The sequence below is a fragment of the Brachionichthys hirsutus genome, chromosome 9 (assembly GCF_040956055.1).
Source record: "Brachionichthys hirsutus isolate HB-005 chromosome 9, CSIRO-AGI_Bhir_v1, whole genome shotgun sequence".
NCBI lineage: Eukaryota > Metazoa > Chordata > Actinopteri > Lophiiformes > Brachionichthyidae > Brachionichthys > Brachionichthys hirsutus.
This window is the reverse complement of record NC_090905.1, coordinates 9,388,956-9,403,241: the sequence shown is the minus strand read 5'-3', so window position 1 is coordinate 9,403,241 and position 14,286 is coordinate 9,388,956. Positions and strand designations below refer to the sequence as shown.

The following is a 14,286-nucleotide window of genomic DNA, read 5'->3' as shown; positions in this document are numbered from 1 at the left end:
CTGCGCAGTTCAAAGTTTTTTTTTTTTTTTTTTTCCTTTCTATTTTTCACTCCTACTCTGGCTTCCGGACGCCAAGATAGAACACTGCCGCCGAATTTAAAGAGACAGCCGATAGTTAATGGTTCCCCTTGAATCGTAATTTAAATTGTCTCTCCCTATTTTCCTCATTATCTTATTATGTGGTTGTTTAATTCCATGGCGGAGTGAGAAGCTCGTCTGTCATCGCCCTCCGCCGCTGGATTCCCCGTCCCCTTTTTTTTACGCCGTTCCGACCGAGACCGTAGCGTCGCTCTTGCTCGCTGGCAAGGCAGGCTGGCTTCCCGACCGAGAGGAAGGTTTGTCGGCTAGCCAGCGACTGGCGGTGACGCCGAAGCGCCCTCCTCAACTTGTGCTGGCGGGGCTCAAGCCTCCCGTCGCCGGGATAATGGCGAAGATTCAGGCGCACGGCGCCGCGAAGCAAGTGAACCAAATTCAAGACAAGCCTTACGTTATAACGCAAAAGCAAGTGCAGCAGCAGCAGCACTTCCAGAAGCTGAAGGTAAGAGGACAAGGGGGTGGGGGTGGGGGGGGAAGTACCCGAGAGTCAGAACCATTTTGTTCGACGTGTGATTCGTGTCGGATCATCCGAGGCTCCGCTGGAAGCACCGTCCGACGAACGCGTCCGCTCGCCGGCCTGTTAAAAGTAATTCACCGCCGAACATTTACGCGCCAGGCTGGACTCGGGCGCTGCGGTTCATTGATGCACGCACCGGGGCGACGGTCGAGTTGGAGCTAGTTTGTTATTTAGCGTGGCTCCTGCGGGAGTCGAGCCTCGACTGCGCCGAAGTTCCTCCTCGTCCATCCCCCCCCCACCACCCCCCCGAACAAAGTGGAGGACGTCAGCGGGGCTAGCCGGCTCCCTAGCGTCCCTTTTGTCGCCGCGGTGTCGGGCCAGCGTTGCCCAAACGACGCTCTTGGTTTGGCACTAGCCGCGACCATTAAAACACGAATGGTGCTGCGGGGAAGGTGTCGCAGTGCTTCGGGTTACTGTCGCTGCTCGCTGGGCTAACGCTAGCTCCAACGAGCCTCTTTCTCTGGAGGTGCTCTGTTTGGTGAATGCTTTGTGCGCGCACGCACACACACATTCTATTCCGGTGAAGCAGGCTTTTAATATTGTAAGGGGGGGGGGGGGACGTGAGCTCCAGCTGACAATAGCTTTTTTTTTTTTTTTTTTTTTTTGTAAATTCGCCCATTTATTTATTTATATATTTATTTATCGCTTCCTGAAACAATAAAGCTCCGCACGGCTAACTAGTGCGTTCGTTTGATCAGTGGAGACACACGTCGCCTGTAAGATGTTTTATATAAACTTGTATCTCTTTTTTCGCGTTTGACGCGAACATGTTTCGCTTTGTTGATGCCGCTGAAATGTGATTGTCGTTCTGGCAACGATCCGCAGTTCCTGAGAGAGACGGTCCGGTTTAACGTGGTTTGTGACTTTACACGGTAAAAGATCATTGTGAAATTCAGCATGTTTGCCAAAAAGCCTCTCTGGGGGGGGGTCCCTGTGAGATTGATTGTGCTTTGTGGTGCATTGATGATTGCCCCCCCCCCCCCCCCCCCCCTCTCTCTCTTTCTCTCTCTCTCTGTGTTCTTAGGTTGAAGATGCTTTGTCATATCTGGACCAAGTCAAAATTCGTTTTGCAAATGACCCTGGCATATACAACAAGTTTCTAGACATCATGAAGGAGTTCAAATCCCAGAGGTATTGATGCTAAAAGTTGCTTCTTATCAGCTGGATGTTTGTTTTAATGTAGCCTCTCAAAAGAGGACGATGGTGTGTGTGTGTGTGGAATTAGATTATGGACATAAAGAAAAGCATTGCAAATCCAACTCTAATTAACGAATACAATGAATATTATCTTTTAGGTTAGAAGTAAGTCGTGTATCTGGGTCATTCACAACTCTAATTATTGAAATTAATTTCTCCTGAACAGCATCGACACACCCGGGGTCATAAACCGTGTTTCACAACTTTTCCATGGACACCCCGACCTGGTCCTGGGCTTCAATGCTTTCCTGCCGCCCGGCTACAGGATAGAGGTCCCCAAGAATGGAGTGGCCTTCCTCCAGTCTCCGTTCGCCACACAGGTGAGATGCTCACTTTACAGGTGAAGATGGTACGCTGTCACAACCAGCGCTGTACTCATCTCTGTTCACAACAAGTTAGGTTTTGTATGAATTTTATTCCCTTTGTAACATTTTCCACGTTTCAGCTGTTCCTTAGGAAAACCACCAGATTTGTGATCTGATTAATGATCTAATTAATTTCAGCTGCGGGGGTGTCACTTTTTAAATTCGTTTCACTTTCAAGGATATTGTTCCTCAAAATCTGTTTTTCATTTAACATAATATTCAGTAAAATGTTCTCGGATTGAAGCTTTACTGAACACTGGTGCGATTTTACTGAAGTGCGGCAGATGCTGCGGAAAGTCGATTTGTTTCACTTCAAATATACGCTGCGTCCGGAACCATCATCTTATTTATTTTACAGCTCATTCTCTTTGTTGGCTTAGTTTGAGTTTCAGAATGTGTGTATGTGTGTTACTTAATGTTGTTTTTAATCAGTTCATCATGTTGTTTATTTCTAGCCTAAAGAATTAAACTTGAGGATCCTCTCAGTGAAGACACAAAATCACAATCATTTATTTTGGGGCATCAGACTTTAGAATCATGAACGAGGGATCGATTCCAAATGCAAAACAGTAGAAAAAAAAATATATTCAATCACCTTGTTCTTGGACTGTGTGATGTTTCCAAGTCAACATCCAATGATGTAAAAGTTTTACAGTTAATGAACAATTATTTTCTCACCTGTTTGCCGATACCCTGCCACATTGCATGCGCCTTTTGTTCTGAGTGAAGGTGTTTGAGAATGAAACGGCATGAGGAAGATTAAGCTCTACCTCTAAGCATCCAGCTCAACTTCTTCTCACTGTTTTTAATCTCTCCAGGTGTCTCCAGGCCAGCTGGGGAAGAATCTCACCACCTCTACAGTGACCACGAACTCAGGTAGTGCCTCTGCTGGGCGAATCGAAGCTGGACCTGCCCAGACCAGTGAAGTCAAACCTTCATCAGAACCTCCATCTTCATCAACCCCTGCAGGACCTCCGCAGCCTCCCAGCAGGCTGTCTCTTCCCCTGACTAGTAGAGAAAGCCAGAATCAGGCAACCACCTCTTCTGTGTCCCCGCCTGCCCCAGAGACGAGCCCCGTGGAATTTGACAGTGCTATCAGTTATGTTAACAAGATCAAAAACCGTTTCCTGGACCACCCTGAGATCTACAGAGCCTTCCTAGAGATTCTTCACACGTATCAGGTACTGTGCTGATGAAATTGTCCATTTGAATAACTTTTTAGCTGCATATTAGAGTAAAATATCAGCAGCGGAGTCACTGAGTTTTAGTCAAAGTACCTTAGCTCGCGTTAAATGTTTTTGTTTAATTTGAGCAAAGCAGAGGACTTGCAATACTGATATCTTAGTGAGTTCTTTGTGAATGTCTTTTTGGTATTTTGAAATGTGAAAAAAAAAACAAAGGTCCTAATGTAAATGGACTTAATGTTCATGCTCAGACATTTTTTGGCAGTCAAAAGTATGCAGGAATGTTTCTCTCCAATCAGAGCAGTGGCTTGTAAAGCTGCGCCACCCTAAACCAGAAGAGAGATGCTACGAGTCTCCTGACTGTAACGTCCTACTTGACAAAATTAACCGTCTCTGCTTATGGATAAACTCTTTGAATCCGTAAATTTTGCAAGTCAACTAATATTTTTCACTGGCCAAATAGCAAGAATTCATTCTCTTCATTTGTCAGTCATACTTTTAATTTAGCTAAGCCCACTCCAACCACTAAAAGCCAGTCTATAATTTACTTTTGTCCAGCCTCTTGCTTGACCACACTTTTTATTTTCCCATCATGCCTCTCCCAATGTCCTCTGGACTTGTAGCCTCTGTCTCACGGTGTCCCCGGATGCTGCGTTTAACACAGTTCAGCTGTCTGCTTTTCAAGTGTTAATCCTGCTCACTCACCAAAGTTTTATTCATTAGAATTCACTTTATCACAGGAGGTTATTAAAATGAGAAATACTCCCAAAATGTTGTTTAACATCTGATTCTTTTCACCTGCCCTCCATTTTCCCACCTACCGCCCCTCAGAAGGAACAACTTGAGGTGAAGGAGAGTCGAGGCAGCCGAGGCAGCAGTGGAATGACTGAAGATGAAGTGTTTTCTAAAGTTGCCAGTCTTTTCAAGGGGCAAGAAGACCTCCTCTCTGAGTTCGGACAGTTCTTACCTGATGCAAAGAGATCACTGGTCAGTATAAACCATGTTGTAATTTCAATCTAGACGGCACTCGGAAAGCAAACATCGATGAAGACGGCCCAGTTATGCCATTATAGCATTCCATCTAAAAGCAATATTTGACAAAAAGCTTGAACCTCATAGTAGGGCTTCTTGACTTTGCAAACCTACCCCTAGTTTGTGGAATCGCTTCGGTACCATTACTGAGAGTACTCCAAGAAAAATAGAAACCTATCTTACAGTGTTCAAATGAAGAAGTTAAAAAAATTCCTGACTTCATGCAGATCCTCTGCAAAAGTTTATGGATTTTTCCCTGCTACATGCTCAACCCCTCGACCAAGGTTCATCCAAACCCATCTGTTAGTTTATGCACAATAGGTGGAAGTGTTGAAAAAACATCTCTATCTCGCAATGTTAAAGTGATAATTAAGAAAAAGCAGATTCCTGGCTCTGCTCCTTTATTTGGATCCATTCCAATGTGACGTGTGCTCTCTCTCCCTGCCCAACCCTCTCACCAAGTTTCATGAAAATCCATCAAGTAGTTTTTGTGTAATCAAGCTGACAGACAAACGGACAAACCCAAGCCTCCAAAAACATCGACTTGGCAGAAGTATTACCCGTCAAAATGGTTACACAAGTCAGTAAATGACCTGTATCAACACATCCTGCCTGTTTGTCTTTTAGTATTCCAAGATTTATGTAAACACCAATCCCAGCTGAATTGTTATAACACGTTTATTTTTATGCTACTGCTGCATGCCAACCATGTCTGTTGTGCGGCCATAAGGTTTCTTCAATAAGTAAAAATCTAAAACATTAGTTCAGTAATTTCATTGAAGTTTTAAAGAACGGTATCGGCTGTGTGACTCGGCCCCTCTGGGTAGGAGTAGGTGATCTTAACTATCAGACCAGCCTATGAGGCATTTTCACATGACTAATAGAAGTTTTCATTCTATGGGCAATGCTGGTGTGTGCTCCCCTAAGACGTGGAATGAATTTCCATGGGGATTTAGAAATGAAAAAAAAAAAACAGTGTAAGAGTACAGCTATGCTGCTCTTAGCACACGGTGCATTTCTCCTTCACATTCTTTCCATATAGTTTTAATTATGTACTTTCTTATTTATAGTTCACAGGGAGCTCTCTGACGGGGGGGAAAGAGATGCTGAAAAGACCAGAGGACGATGACCCTATAACCAAACAAATCAAAAAGAGGCCTCGACCCATTCTCCTGCAGCACATGTCCCCACTACTCAAGGTAAGTTCTCAATTTAAATGAACTATATCAGGGGTGTACATAACACATGTGTGATCCAAATAAAAAAATGCACAACATGAATGACACAAAAGAAGTGCTTTTGCGTGCCACAATGTTTTTTTGTTTTTTGTGAGATGGTGGTAATCGGGGATTCCATTTTTTGTTAATTCAGTTTAACACCCATACATTTAATCTTCGTTAAATCAGCTGATCACATGATCCTAAGCTTTTATTTACACAATGGGAGCAGGGGGGGGGGTGTGTGAAAATGATCATGGCAATTAAAGAAGAGAAGGAGGGTGAGAATAATATCTGTGTTAAACAAGGGAACATTTGCAGTATTGGGTTGTCTTCATGGAGGAAGGAGACTATAGAACTGTGGAAGCTTTTACCTGCCATTCAAGGAGCTACAAGTGATTGCAGCCACCTAAAACGTCTGCTTTGTGCAGTAAAGGAGGGGAGCGCCGAGCAATACCTTCAATTACTCCTTTGAGAACTGGACCAAAAAACGTGATGTGCAACCCTGACTTATACACGCCCTTGACCTCCAAAGTACCTCGATCCCAAAACAGCCTTGCTCCAAATGTAATAACTCATTTTAAGTTACAGATTATGAAGGATTTGTTTTTTTTTCTACCCGTTTCAGAAAAAAATGAAGTATTCTTGTACCAAAGATCAGTCATTGGCTTCAGTGGGCAAACATGGAGTCTTGCGAGAATTTTCCTTCTTTGATAAGGTGAGGAATCTTTTTCCGTACCAGTGTATATCCTTCATCCTTGGGCCACACTGCTTTGACCCTTTCATGCGTTTCCTTTTGAGTCTTCCAACCATTGCTGTTTTGTTATGCGTTATAATGTCTTGTTTATAATTGAACTGGTCTGTCATCTCTCATTTCGTCAGGTTCGTCGGCTGTTTAAAAGCCAGGAAGTATACGAGAACTTCCTGCGCTGCATCGCCTTGTTCAACCAGGAAGTTGTTTCTGGAGCAGAACTGCTGCAGCTAGTCACTCCTTTCCTTGGGTGAGCAAAGAGAAAGTTATTTAAATGGTTGGCTGAACCTACCGACATTGAGACGCATGTGGAAAATATACCGGCTACAAGAGGTTTAAAGCGAAATAGTGACGTACGATTAAATCTCGAGACTGTTGAAAGTATACACCGATAGTACTGATATGACCATTATATACAGAATGTAATGCAGATAACTATTCCTATTAGATTCTTATGGGTGGGATTTCTTGGTCAGTGTTTTTGGTCAACTATTTTTCTCCTGATTTCATTTCATTCCTGATTTGATCCGTCCCTTTGCAGCAAGTTTCCTGAACTCTACACGCAGTTCAAGTCATTTCTGGGAGACAAAGAGCTCTCTCATGCTGTGTCAGGGCTGTCAGATCGCTACATGGAGGGGGGAGGGGGCAGGGAAGTGGATTATGCTTCCTGCAAGCGCCTTGGGTCCAGCTACAGAGCACTTCCCAAGACTTACCAGCAGCCTAAATGCAGTGGACGCACGGTCCTCTGCAAGGAGGTAAACCTGCTTTACTGTTCCTGAGGGTTTCATTAGTGTTTGTTTCCTTTTGCTTTTATTTCCCATTGTGTGTTAAACATTGATTTTTAGTGAAAGTCCATTTTCATAAAACATATCAAAGCAGCATGTTTAAAAGATTTAACTATGCATTGTAATGTCCGTGTAAATATGTTAACCATTTTCTTCCTTGCCTTTTTTTTCTACGCTGCTGTTTTCTGGGATAGATAGATAGATGGATGGATATATAGAGAGATAGATAGATATTGTATAACCACAAAATGTATTCTTAAGGAAAGCATAACAGCTTTACCTCTGTGTGTGTGTTTGTGTAGGTCCTTAATGACACCTGGGTGTCATTCCCCTCTTGGTCAGAGGACTCCACCTTTGTCAGCTCAAAGAAGACCCCTTATGAAGAACAGCTGCATCGCTGTGAGGATGAAAGATTTGAGGTACATCCCAACAAGGATTCCATTTACTTTTCTCGTAGAGCCGAGAGGTCTGAAAAACGCTACAAGTTCTCGTTTGTTTGGTTTTATTTTATTTTATTACTTTGTGTCCCTGTCAGAGTGGCTGTAATGATCTGTTGCTGCTCTATTTTAGTTCATGGGCTCTTTGTTAAAGCTCTGTGTCTGTAACCTCTAGTTGGATGTGGTTCTTGAGACGAACCTGGCCACCATCAGGGTGCTGGAGAGCATCCAGAAGAAGCTCTCCCGTCTGTCGCCAGAGGACCAAGAGCGATTCAGACTAGACGACTGCCTGGGCGGCACGTCCGAGGTCATCCAGCGGCGTGCTGTGTATCGCATCTATGGTGACAAAGCTCCGGAGATCATTGACGGGCTGAAGAGGAGTCCTGCTACTGCTGTACCTGTCGTCCTAAAAAGGTTAGTTCTGACTTTTAATTGCATAAATTTTACGAGCAGGCGCTTTAAGATCCCTGTATCGCTGATCTTTGCAGGACTTGTCTGAAGGCAAACCATGCCAGCAAAACTTTAATAGCTCTTTGTATATTTAGTGTTCTTTGCACAAGCAGTGTGCGTTTTTGCAAGTAGCAAGCTTTCACATAAGAAAGGAAAGAGAGTTATCTTCCACATATCCATAAAAACTGCCAACTGACTTATAAACGGAGAAGTAAGCATAATTTATATATGCATTTGAAATGTGTGTATTGAATGTGTTGTCTCTCCCTTCAGGTTGAAAGCAAAGGAGGACGAATGGAGAGAGGCCCAGCAGGGATTCAATAAGATATGGAGAGAGCAGTACGAGAAGGCTTACCTGAAGTCCCTTGACCACCAAGGAGTCAACTTCAAACAGAATGACATGAAGGCCCTCCGTTCGAAGAGTCTTCTCAATGAGATTGAGAGTGTCTATGACGAGGTAAAAGTATTTTTTGTGTCGTCCTGCCACCAGGGCGTTCACAGATTAAATAGATGTGGCGAGTTAATGTAAACTCAACTCAGAATCAGAAAGATGAATTTCTTGACCTTGTAGCCCTCGCGAGAAACACCAGTACAAGCAAGCAAAAACCATCTTGAGTTTAATTTCCTTGTAGATGTGCTTATATTTTTCTTTTGTGTAGTGCTGGTGACGGAGCAAAAGGGTTTTTTCTTCCCCTTAAAACATATCTCTGATGGCAATATCCTCTGAGAGGACCAGTGCGTATTCAAGCTGCTGAAGTGTCACCGCGTGTCTGTTTCCTGCATTTATCTCTGCTTTCCTGTGCGTCTCAGCGACAGGAGCAGAGCACAGAAGAGGGCGGCGTCGGCCCACAGAGTCGAAATGACTCTGGTTCAGCTTCGCCCAGCGAGCCTCACATGGTGTTTACCTACGAGGACAAACAAGTCCTGGAGGACGCCGCCTCGCTCATCATCTACCATGTCAAACGTCAGCCCACCATCCACAAAGATGACAAGGACCACATCAAACGCATCATCCAGCACTTTGTCCCCGACGTGTTCTTTTCACGACGCGGCGAGCTCAGCGATACTGAAGAATGGACAGATGAGGAGGCAGAACCGGAGGAGGGTGGCGAAAGAGGAGTGGTAGTGGCGACGGCAGCAGCACTAGGAGGAGGAAACGGTAATTCTAATATTGCATTAGGAACAGCAGCAGCCTCAGGTAGTCGGCCTCAAACCCCGCCTCCCCAATCCCAATCCCAATCCCAGCCCCAACCCCAGCAGCAGCTCAACGGAGATTCCAGAAGGCGGCGCTGCAGCCCCTTCCAACCGGCAGACATGGAAGTCTCCATCACATCCAGTAGCATGAACCAGCCTTTGGGGGCCGCCTTGCCCACTCCTGGATTTGCATCTGTGGAAACGGGTCCAGGTACAATCGCGGAGAAGGTGGACCTGCGTGACCCAGAAGCGGAGCACCAGAAGGACCTGGACGGCGTCTACAATCTTTTCTTTGCCAACAACAACTGGTATTTCTTCCTGCGGCTGCATCAGACGCTGTGTTCTCGACTGCTGAGGGTTTACCAGCAGGCGGAGCGCCAGCTGCTGGAACACCGAGCCGAACAGAGCAGGGAGAGGCTTCTGATGGCGGAGGGGAGAAGAGAAAAAGCATGTGACCTCGCGATGGAGCTCCGCCTCAAACAGCCCAGTAAGTCCAGCTGCTGTCCCGTACTGGGACCTCCTGGGTTGTTTTGCTTTCTACATCCTTCAGCTGTAATATTCATATTAGCTCGCAGAGGCGTTAGTTTTAAAGGAGAGTGCACAAATGTAATTACGCCGGCAAAAAACGGGTACCGGCGCATCCTTAATCACAAAGAGATTGACCTGAATGATATCATTAAACGTCTAGTTGAGTCTGTGCAATGCTCCAAAGCAAGCGAAATGTCATTTACTGTGAGACCGGAGGAAATCAGCAAAGTCTCAGTTAAACGGCTTCGGTCACACAGAAATGGAGATCTTTTATTGTAATTACGTCGTACAACGAGATTAAACATTAAACATGTCATTTTTGTTTAATAAATAGCTTCTATATCAATACACGACAGCAGGTTTAATTACCAGAACATTTTGACGACGTCTCACTGCCGTTGTATCGTTATGAATAAAGCTGCCTGCTCCCTGCTGAGTAAGAGTGAAGGAGTCGGAGAGCCTCTCTGTGGCTCCTGCAGATTGGGGGGAGGGGGGGGGGGGGGGCGTCTCTCCAAACTCAGATCAAACTCAAACTGGGCAGTGCTGATGAAAAATGAAGCAAGATTTTCTTTTTTCTGCATTGCCTACTTCTCACATAAACTGTTTTTGGCTCAGTAGTGAAAGTGAATTGATGATGCGCATCGTGCGTTTCCTGTATCGGGAGAGAGGAGGCGAGCGGATTAGCTCTAAAACGAGAAGTCCTGGCAGAAGATTTAACACAATTCTGTTCATTGTCTAATTGTAGCCTAACGAAATTTCAGTGTATTTCAGTGCACTGTTGAGCTGCTAATTAAGAAACGTTTCAGTGGTCGTCTTTGATGATGATTAGTTTTAGTTTCTTCTCTGAAATAGCTTTTGAACTGAAGTTGCTCAAGGTCGGGGTGAAAGTCAGGGTGTCGAAATACAAGCCGCCACTGCCTCTCCCCACTGGGCTCTAACAGAGGCCACGCCCCTTTGCCTCCCGCAGGTGAGGTGGAGTTGGAGGAGTACTACCCAGCCTTCCTGGATATGGTGCGCAGCCTGCTGGATGGCAACCTGGACTCTGCTCAGTACGAGGACACACTGAGGGAGATGTTCACCATCCACGCCTACATCGGTTTTACCATAGACAAGGTTATCCACAACATCATTCGACAGGTAGGCAAAGTTCCCCGTTCTACCGAGGCCTGCTGCCGGAGCACAAACGCACGCGCATTTACCCTTGTTCTAATCGGCTCTCGCTTTAATTTCAGCTGCAGCACCTCGTGAGTGACGAGGTGTGCCTGCAAGTGGTTGATCTTTACCTGGCTGAGAGGAAGAGGGGGGCGGCGGGCGGAAATCTGTCGTCGCAGTGTGTCAGAGCAGCATGGGAGACCAGCTACCAGTGGAAGGCTGAGAGAGTTATGGCTGAGGAGAACTGCTTCAAGGTGAACACATGGCCCGGATGTTGTGGGAATGCACTGCTTTAGCTGGCATCCATTTTCTCCCTGTAGCTTGGGTGAGAGCAGAGCCTCAAACAAAAGATCCCAGCATTCTGTGAGAGTCATTATGAGCCTTGCTTTCGAGCCACTTCCTCACCTACACCTCACCTCCCTGGGAGAGCAGTGTTGTTGACTTGCCTGAGGCTAGTAATGGTCTCCTGCTCGAGCTGTTCCGCTTGATCGGCGTCTTTGAGTTCCGCGCTGTACCGATGACCAAGGCTTTTGAAGGGCTTCTCCTGTATCGTTGCTATCGGCTTGTCATTGATGTGGAACCTCTCGTTGGATAGTTGGCCTTTACCAATGGTGATACTGCAGGGCTTTCTGGGTTTCTTCTCCATTTGCGGCCGCCTAAATGCGTGATGTGCAAGCGAAACCCGTCACTACCGGAGCTCTTAAGGATAATGGTCAGAGAGCAGCTTCCTGTTACAATTGAACCTGATCATTCATTCTTTATGTGTTTATGTCTTGGTACTACAAATGTAATTAGTTGACTTATGTATGTGGACGTGACACCAGTTGTCTAGCAGCGATTCTAATCTCACTTGTACGAATGTGAATGAGGGATAGACGCGTTTTCATCCTCGCAATTAAATCTTGCCAAGTTTTTTGTTTGTTTGTTTTTTGTTTTCTTGGACTGATTGTTGCTCGAAAGCGATTTGATCTGTAAATTTGACTCTAAAGCCTCTGTCTGTCTGTCTGTCTGTCAGCGAGACGGCCTCTGTCTGTCTCACTGTGTCTCACTCCGACACTACCTGGTCGGTTACACATGAGCAAGAGTCTGTCAACACAGAATAATGAAGTACCAGCAGATAAAAATACAAAGCTACTCGTCTGTAAAACAAAAGTGATTGTTGCATGTAGTCAAATTCAGCGTTTCAGTAATTAGCACGAACTTGCATTCTAACACTGGAATGGAATCTTTGACATTTTCATTTCTGCTGCGAAAGAAAACCTCAGTTTTCGTTCTGCTTGAATCCCAATTAAAAATCACGAAGGTGATCAACAATGGAAACATTTAGATTGAGCCTTATTATGAGTTCTCATTCGGCTGCAGTGAGTCGACTTTCTTTGGTTTACTTGAACTATTTTACGTTCTGTGTCATCAGGTGATGTTTATCCAAACCAAGGGTCATGTGACGATGGCCGTCGAGCTGCTGGACACCGAGGAGGCCCAGGCTGATGACCCGTTAGATGTACAGGTAAAGCACACATTGACATGCTCCTCACACATGTCGACAGACCCTTTGAAATAAATAACATGACTTGGTGAAATGTCCCCCCCCGCCCCCTCCCCTCCCCTCCCAGTGTCTGTCGAGCTACATGGAACAGTTTGTAGGAACAGAATCCAGCCTGTGTTCTCAAGCAGAGGGCTACTTCTTTAAACCCATATTTCTGCCCAGGTAAACTGTTTTAAATGTTATTATTTTAATCACTTCAAGCAGGACATCTGTTAGGAATAGCATCAGCACAATATGAGTCCACATATGTGATCTGGTTTTATTCTACATGTATTTTGAACCTGAAGTAATCCTGTTTGAATGTGGATTATTTTGATCAGGTGACTGATTTAGTGATCCTGCCAAAGTAACATTTGTATTCCAACAAATCATGTAGTCCGAATATATGTCAGATCAATACTGTATTCCAGTTGCCATGTTCATACATCCGTACATGTTAAGCTCTAAACATGTTAACTACGTATCTTCCAGAAACCTCCGTCGTTTCCGCCGATGGCAGGTGCGTCAAGTGGAAGCGATGCGCTGCAGACGAGAATGGCACCGCCAGCTGGGAGTGGAGAATGCTGGGAGTCTGGACTGTCGATTTAAACTGAACACTCACAAGATGGTGTTTGTAATGAACTCTGAGGATTACATGTACCGCAGAGGAGCGCTGGTCAAAGCCAGGAAGGTATGTCGTGAGTTCCCTCTAGTGTTGAGAAAGTCGCTGATGCGATGTGGAGAATCTGTGTGAGAACGTGCGTCACAACCTTCCACTTTCTGCTTGTTACATCCTGTTTGGGCGGAGCTCTAACGGTTTCTTCCCCCCCCCCCCCCCCTCTTGCTCCAAAGTCACAGCACAGAGTGGCAGCAAGCCAGCATGAACGATTTAACAAGTGGCACCAGGGCTGGCTGGCCAATCATGTCGCAGCGTCGGCCGAACACTCGGTGCAGAACTGGCTAATGGGCGAGGAGGAAGAGGACATGATCCCCTGCAAGACGACCTGCTTGTCGGCTGAGGTGAAAGGGCAGATGGTGAACCGATACCAAGTTCATTACAGCAGTAGCAAAGCCCCAGCCTCGCCGTAGAGCCCCCCCCCCCCCAACCCCCCGTGGAGATGGATGTACAGCATACACACATAAGTAAATGCATGGACTTCAAGTACATTCATACACTAAACGCAACGCAGGCAGACAGCTGCAGTCCCACTTCTCCACCTTCTTCCGTGGCGCCTTCACTCATTCACTTCCACCCATTGATGAAGAAACTGTCAGAAACAAAGTGCAGACTCTGGACTGTTTGCTCCAGTGAGCAGTGGGTCGGTGGGTGGGTGAGTGGGTGCACAGCGAGTGACGATGTGGGGAAGGGCGGGCCCACACAGGCATTAAGTAATCGGTGAGCTCCGCTCTCACCGATCGCTTGAGATGGACACGACGGCACAAGTGGGAGCATCATCAGTTCGGCTTCTCTGGTGACACTAACAGAAGTCCGATGGACAAAGGTGGTTGATCAGGTGAGCGGTTTCGAGATCACAGAATTTGTTTAAGAAATGTGAATGTCTGATTCTTTTTCATTTTTTATGTCGCGCGTAGTTTTTAGCATCTAAAGCCAGAGAGCCTTCTGTTGGTTGGTTTCTGTGTGTTTATATGGAGAGAAAATGATAAAACGTGTGTGTGTGTGTGTGTGTGTATGTGTCTTCTGCCCCTCATTTTGTTTGTATGCCTAGTACAAGGCTGTACAACTCTAGTAAATGCATTATTACTGTATGTGCATATATATAACAGGATCCTGTATTTTTATATATGCATCTACGGGAGTTGTTTGATGCATCTTAAATCATGTGGTTCTTTACAGT

At 45.5% G+C, this 14,286-nt stretch overlaps 1 protein-coding gene across 1 annotated transcript; it reads left to right on the top strand.

Moving 5' to 3' along the window:
• The first annotated feature begins 424 nt into the window (after positions 1-424).
• sin3b (SIN3 transcription regulator family member B) lies at positions 425-13,519 on the top strand. The gene is made up of 19 exons (XM_068743285.1): positions 425-538; positions 1,638-1,744; positions 1,977-2,130; positions 2,994-3,356; positions 4,191-4,346; positions 5,462-5,590; positions 6,237-6,326; positions 6,491-6,609; positions 6,901-7,114; positions 7,447-7,563; positions 7,757-7,995; positions 8,305-8,488; positions 8,842-9,712; positions 10,721-10,890; positions 10,986-11,159; positions 12,320-12,412; positions 12,519-12,613; positions 12,923-13,121; positions 13,283-13,519. Exons 1-19 carry the CDS (start codon positions 425-427, stop codon positions 13,517-13,519), a joined length of 3,825 nt encoding a protein of 1,274 aa, XP_068599386.1.
• The last annotated feature ends 767 nt before the right edge of the window (positions 13,520-14,286 follow it).

What these genes read in the sequence shown, in the direction of transcription:
- sin3b (XM_068743285.1), top strand. Translation starts at nt 425, where the DNA reads ATGGCGAAGATTCAGGCGCACGGCGCCGCGAAGCAAGTGAACCAAATT. An exon ending in AGATTCTTCACACGTATCAG is followed by an intron (nt 3,357 to 4,190) that starts GTACTGTGCTGA and finishes ACCGCCCCTCAG; the next exon opens with AAGGAACAACTTGAGGTGAA. An exon ending in AAACCCATATTTCTGCCCAG is followed by an intron (nt 12,614 to 12,922) that starts GTAAACTGTTTT and finishes CGTATCTTCCAG; the next exon opens with AAACCTCCGTCGTTTCCGCC.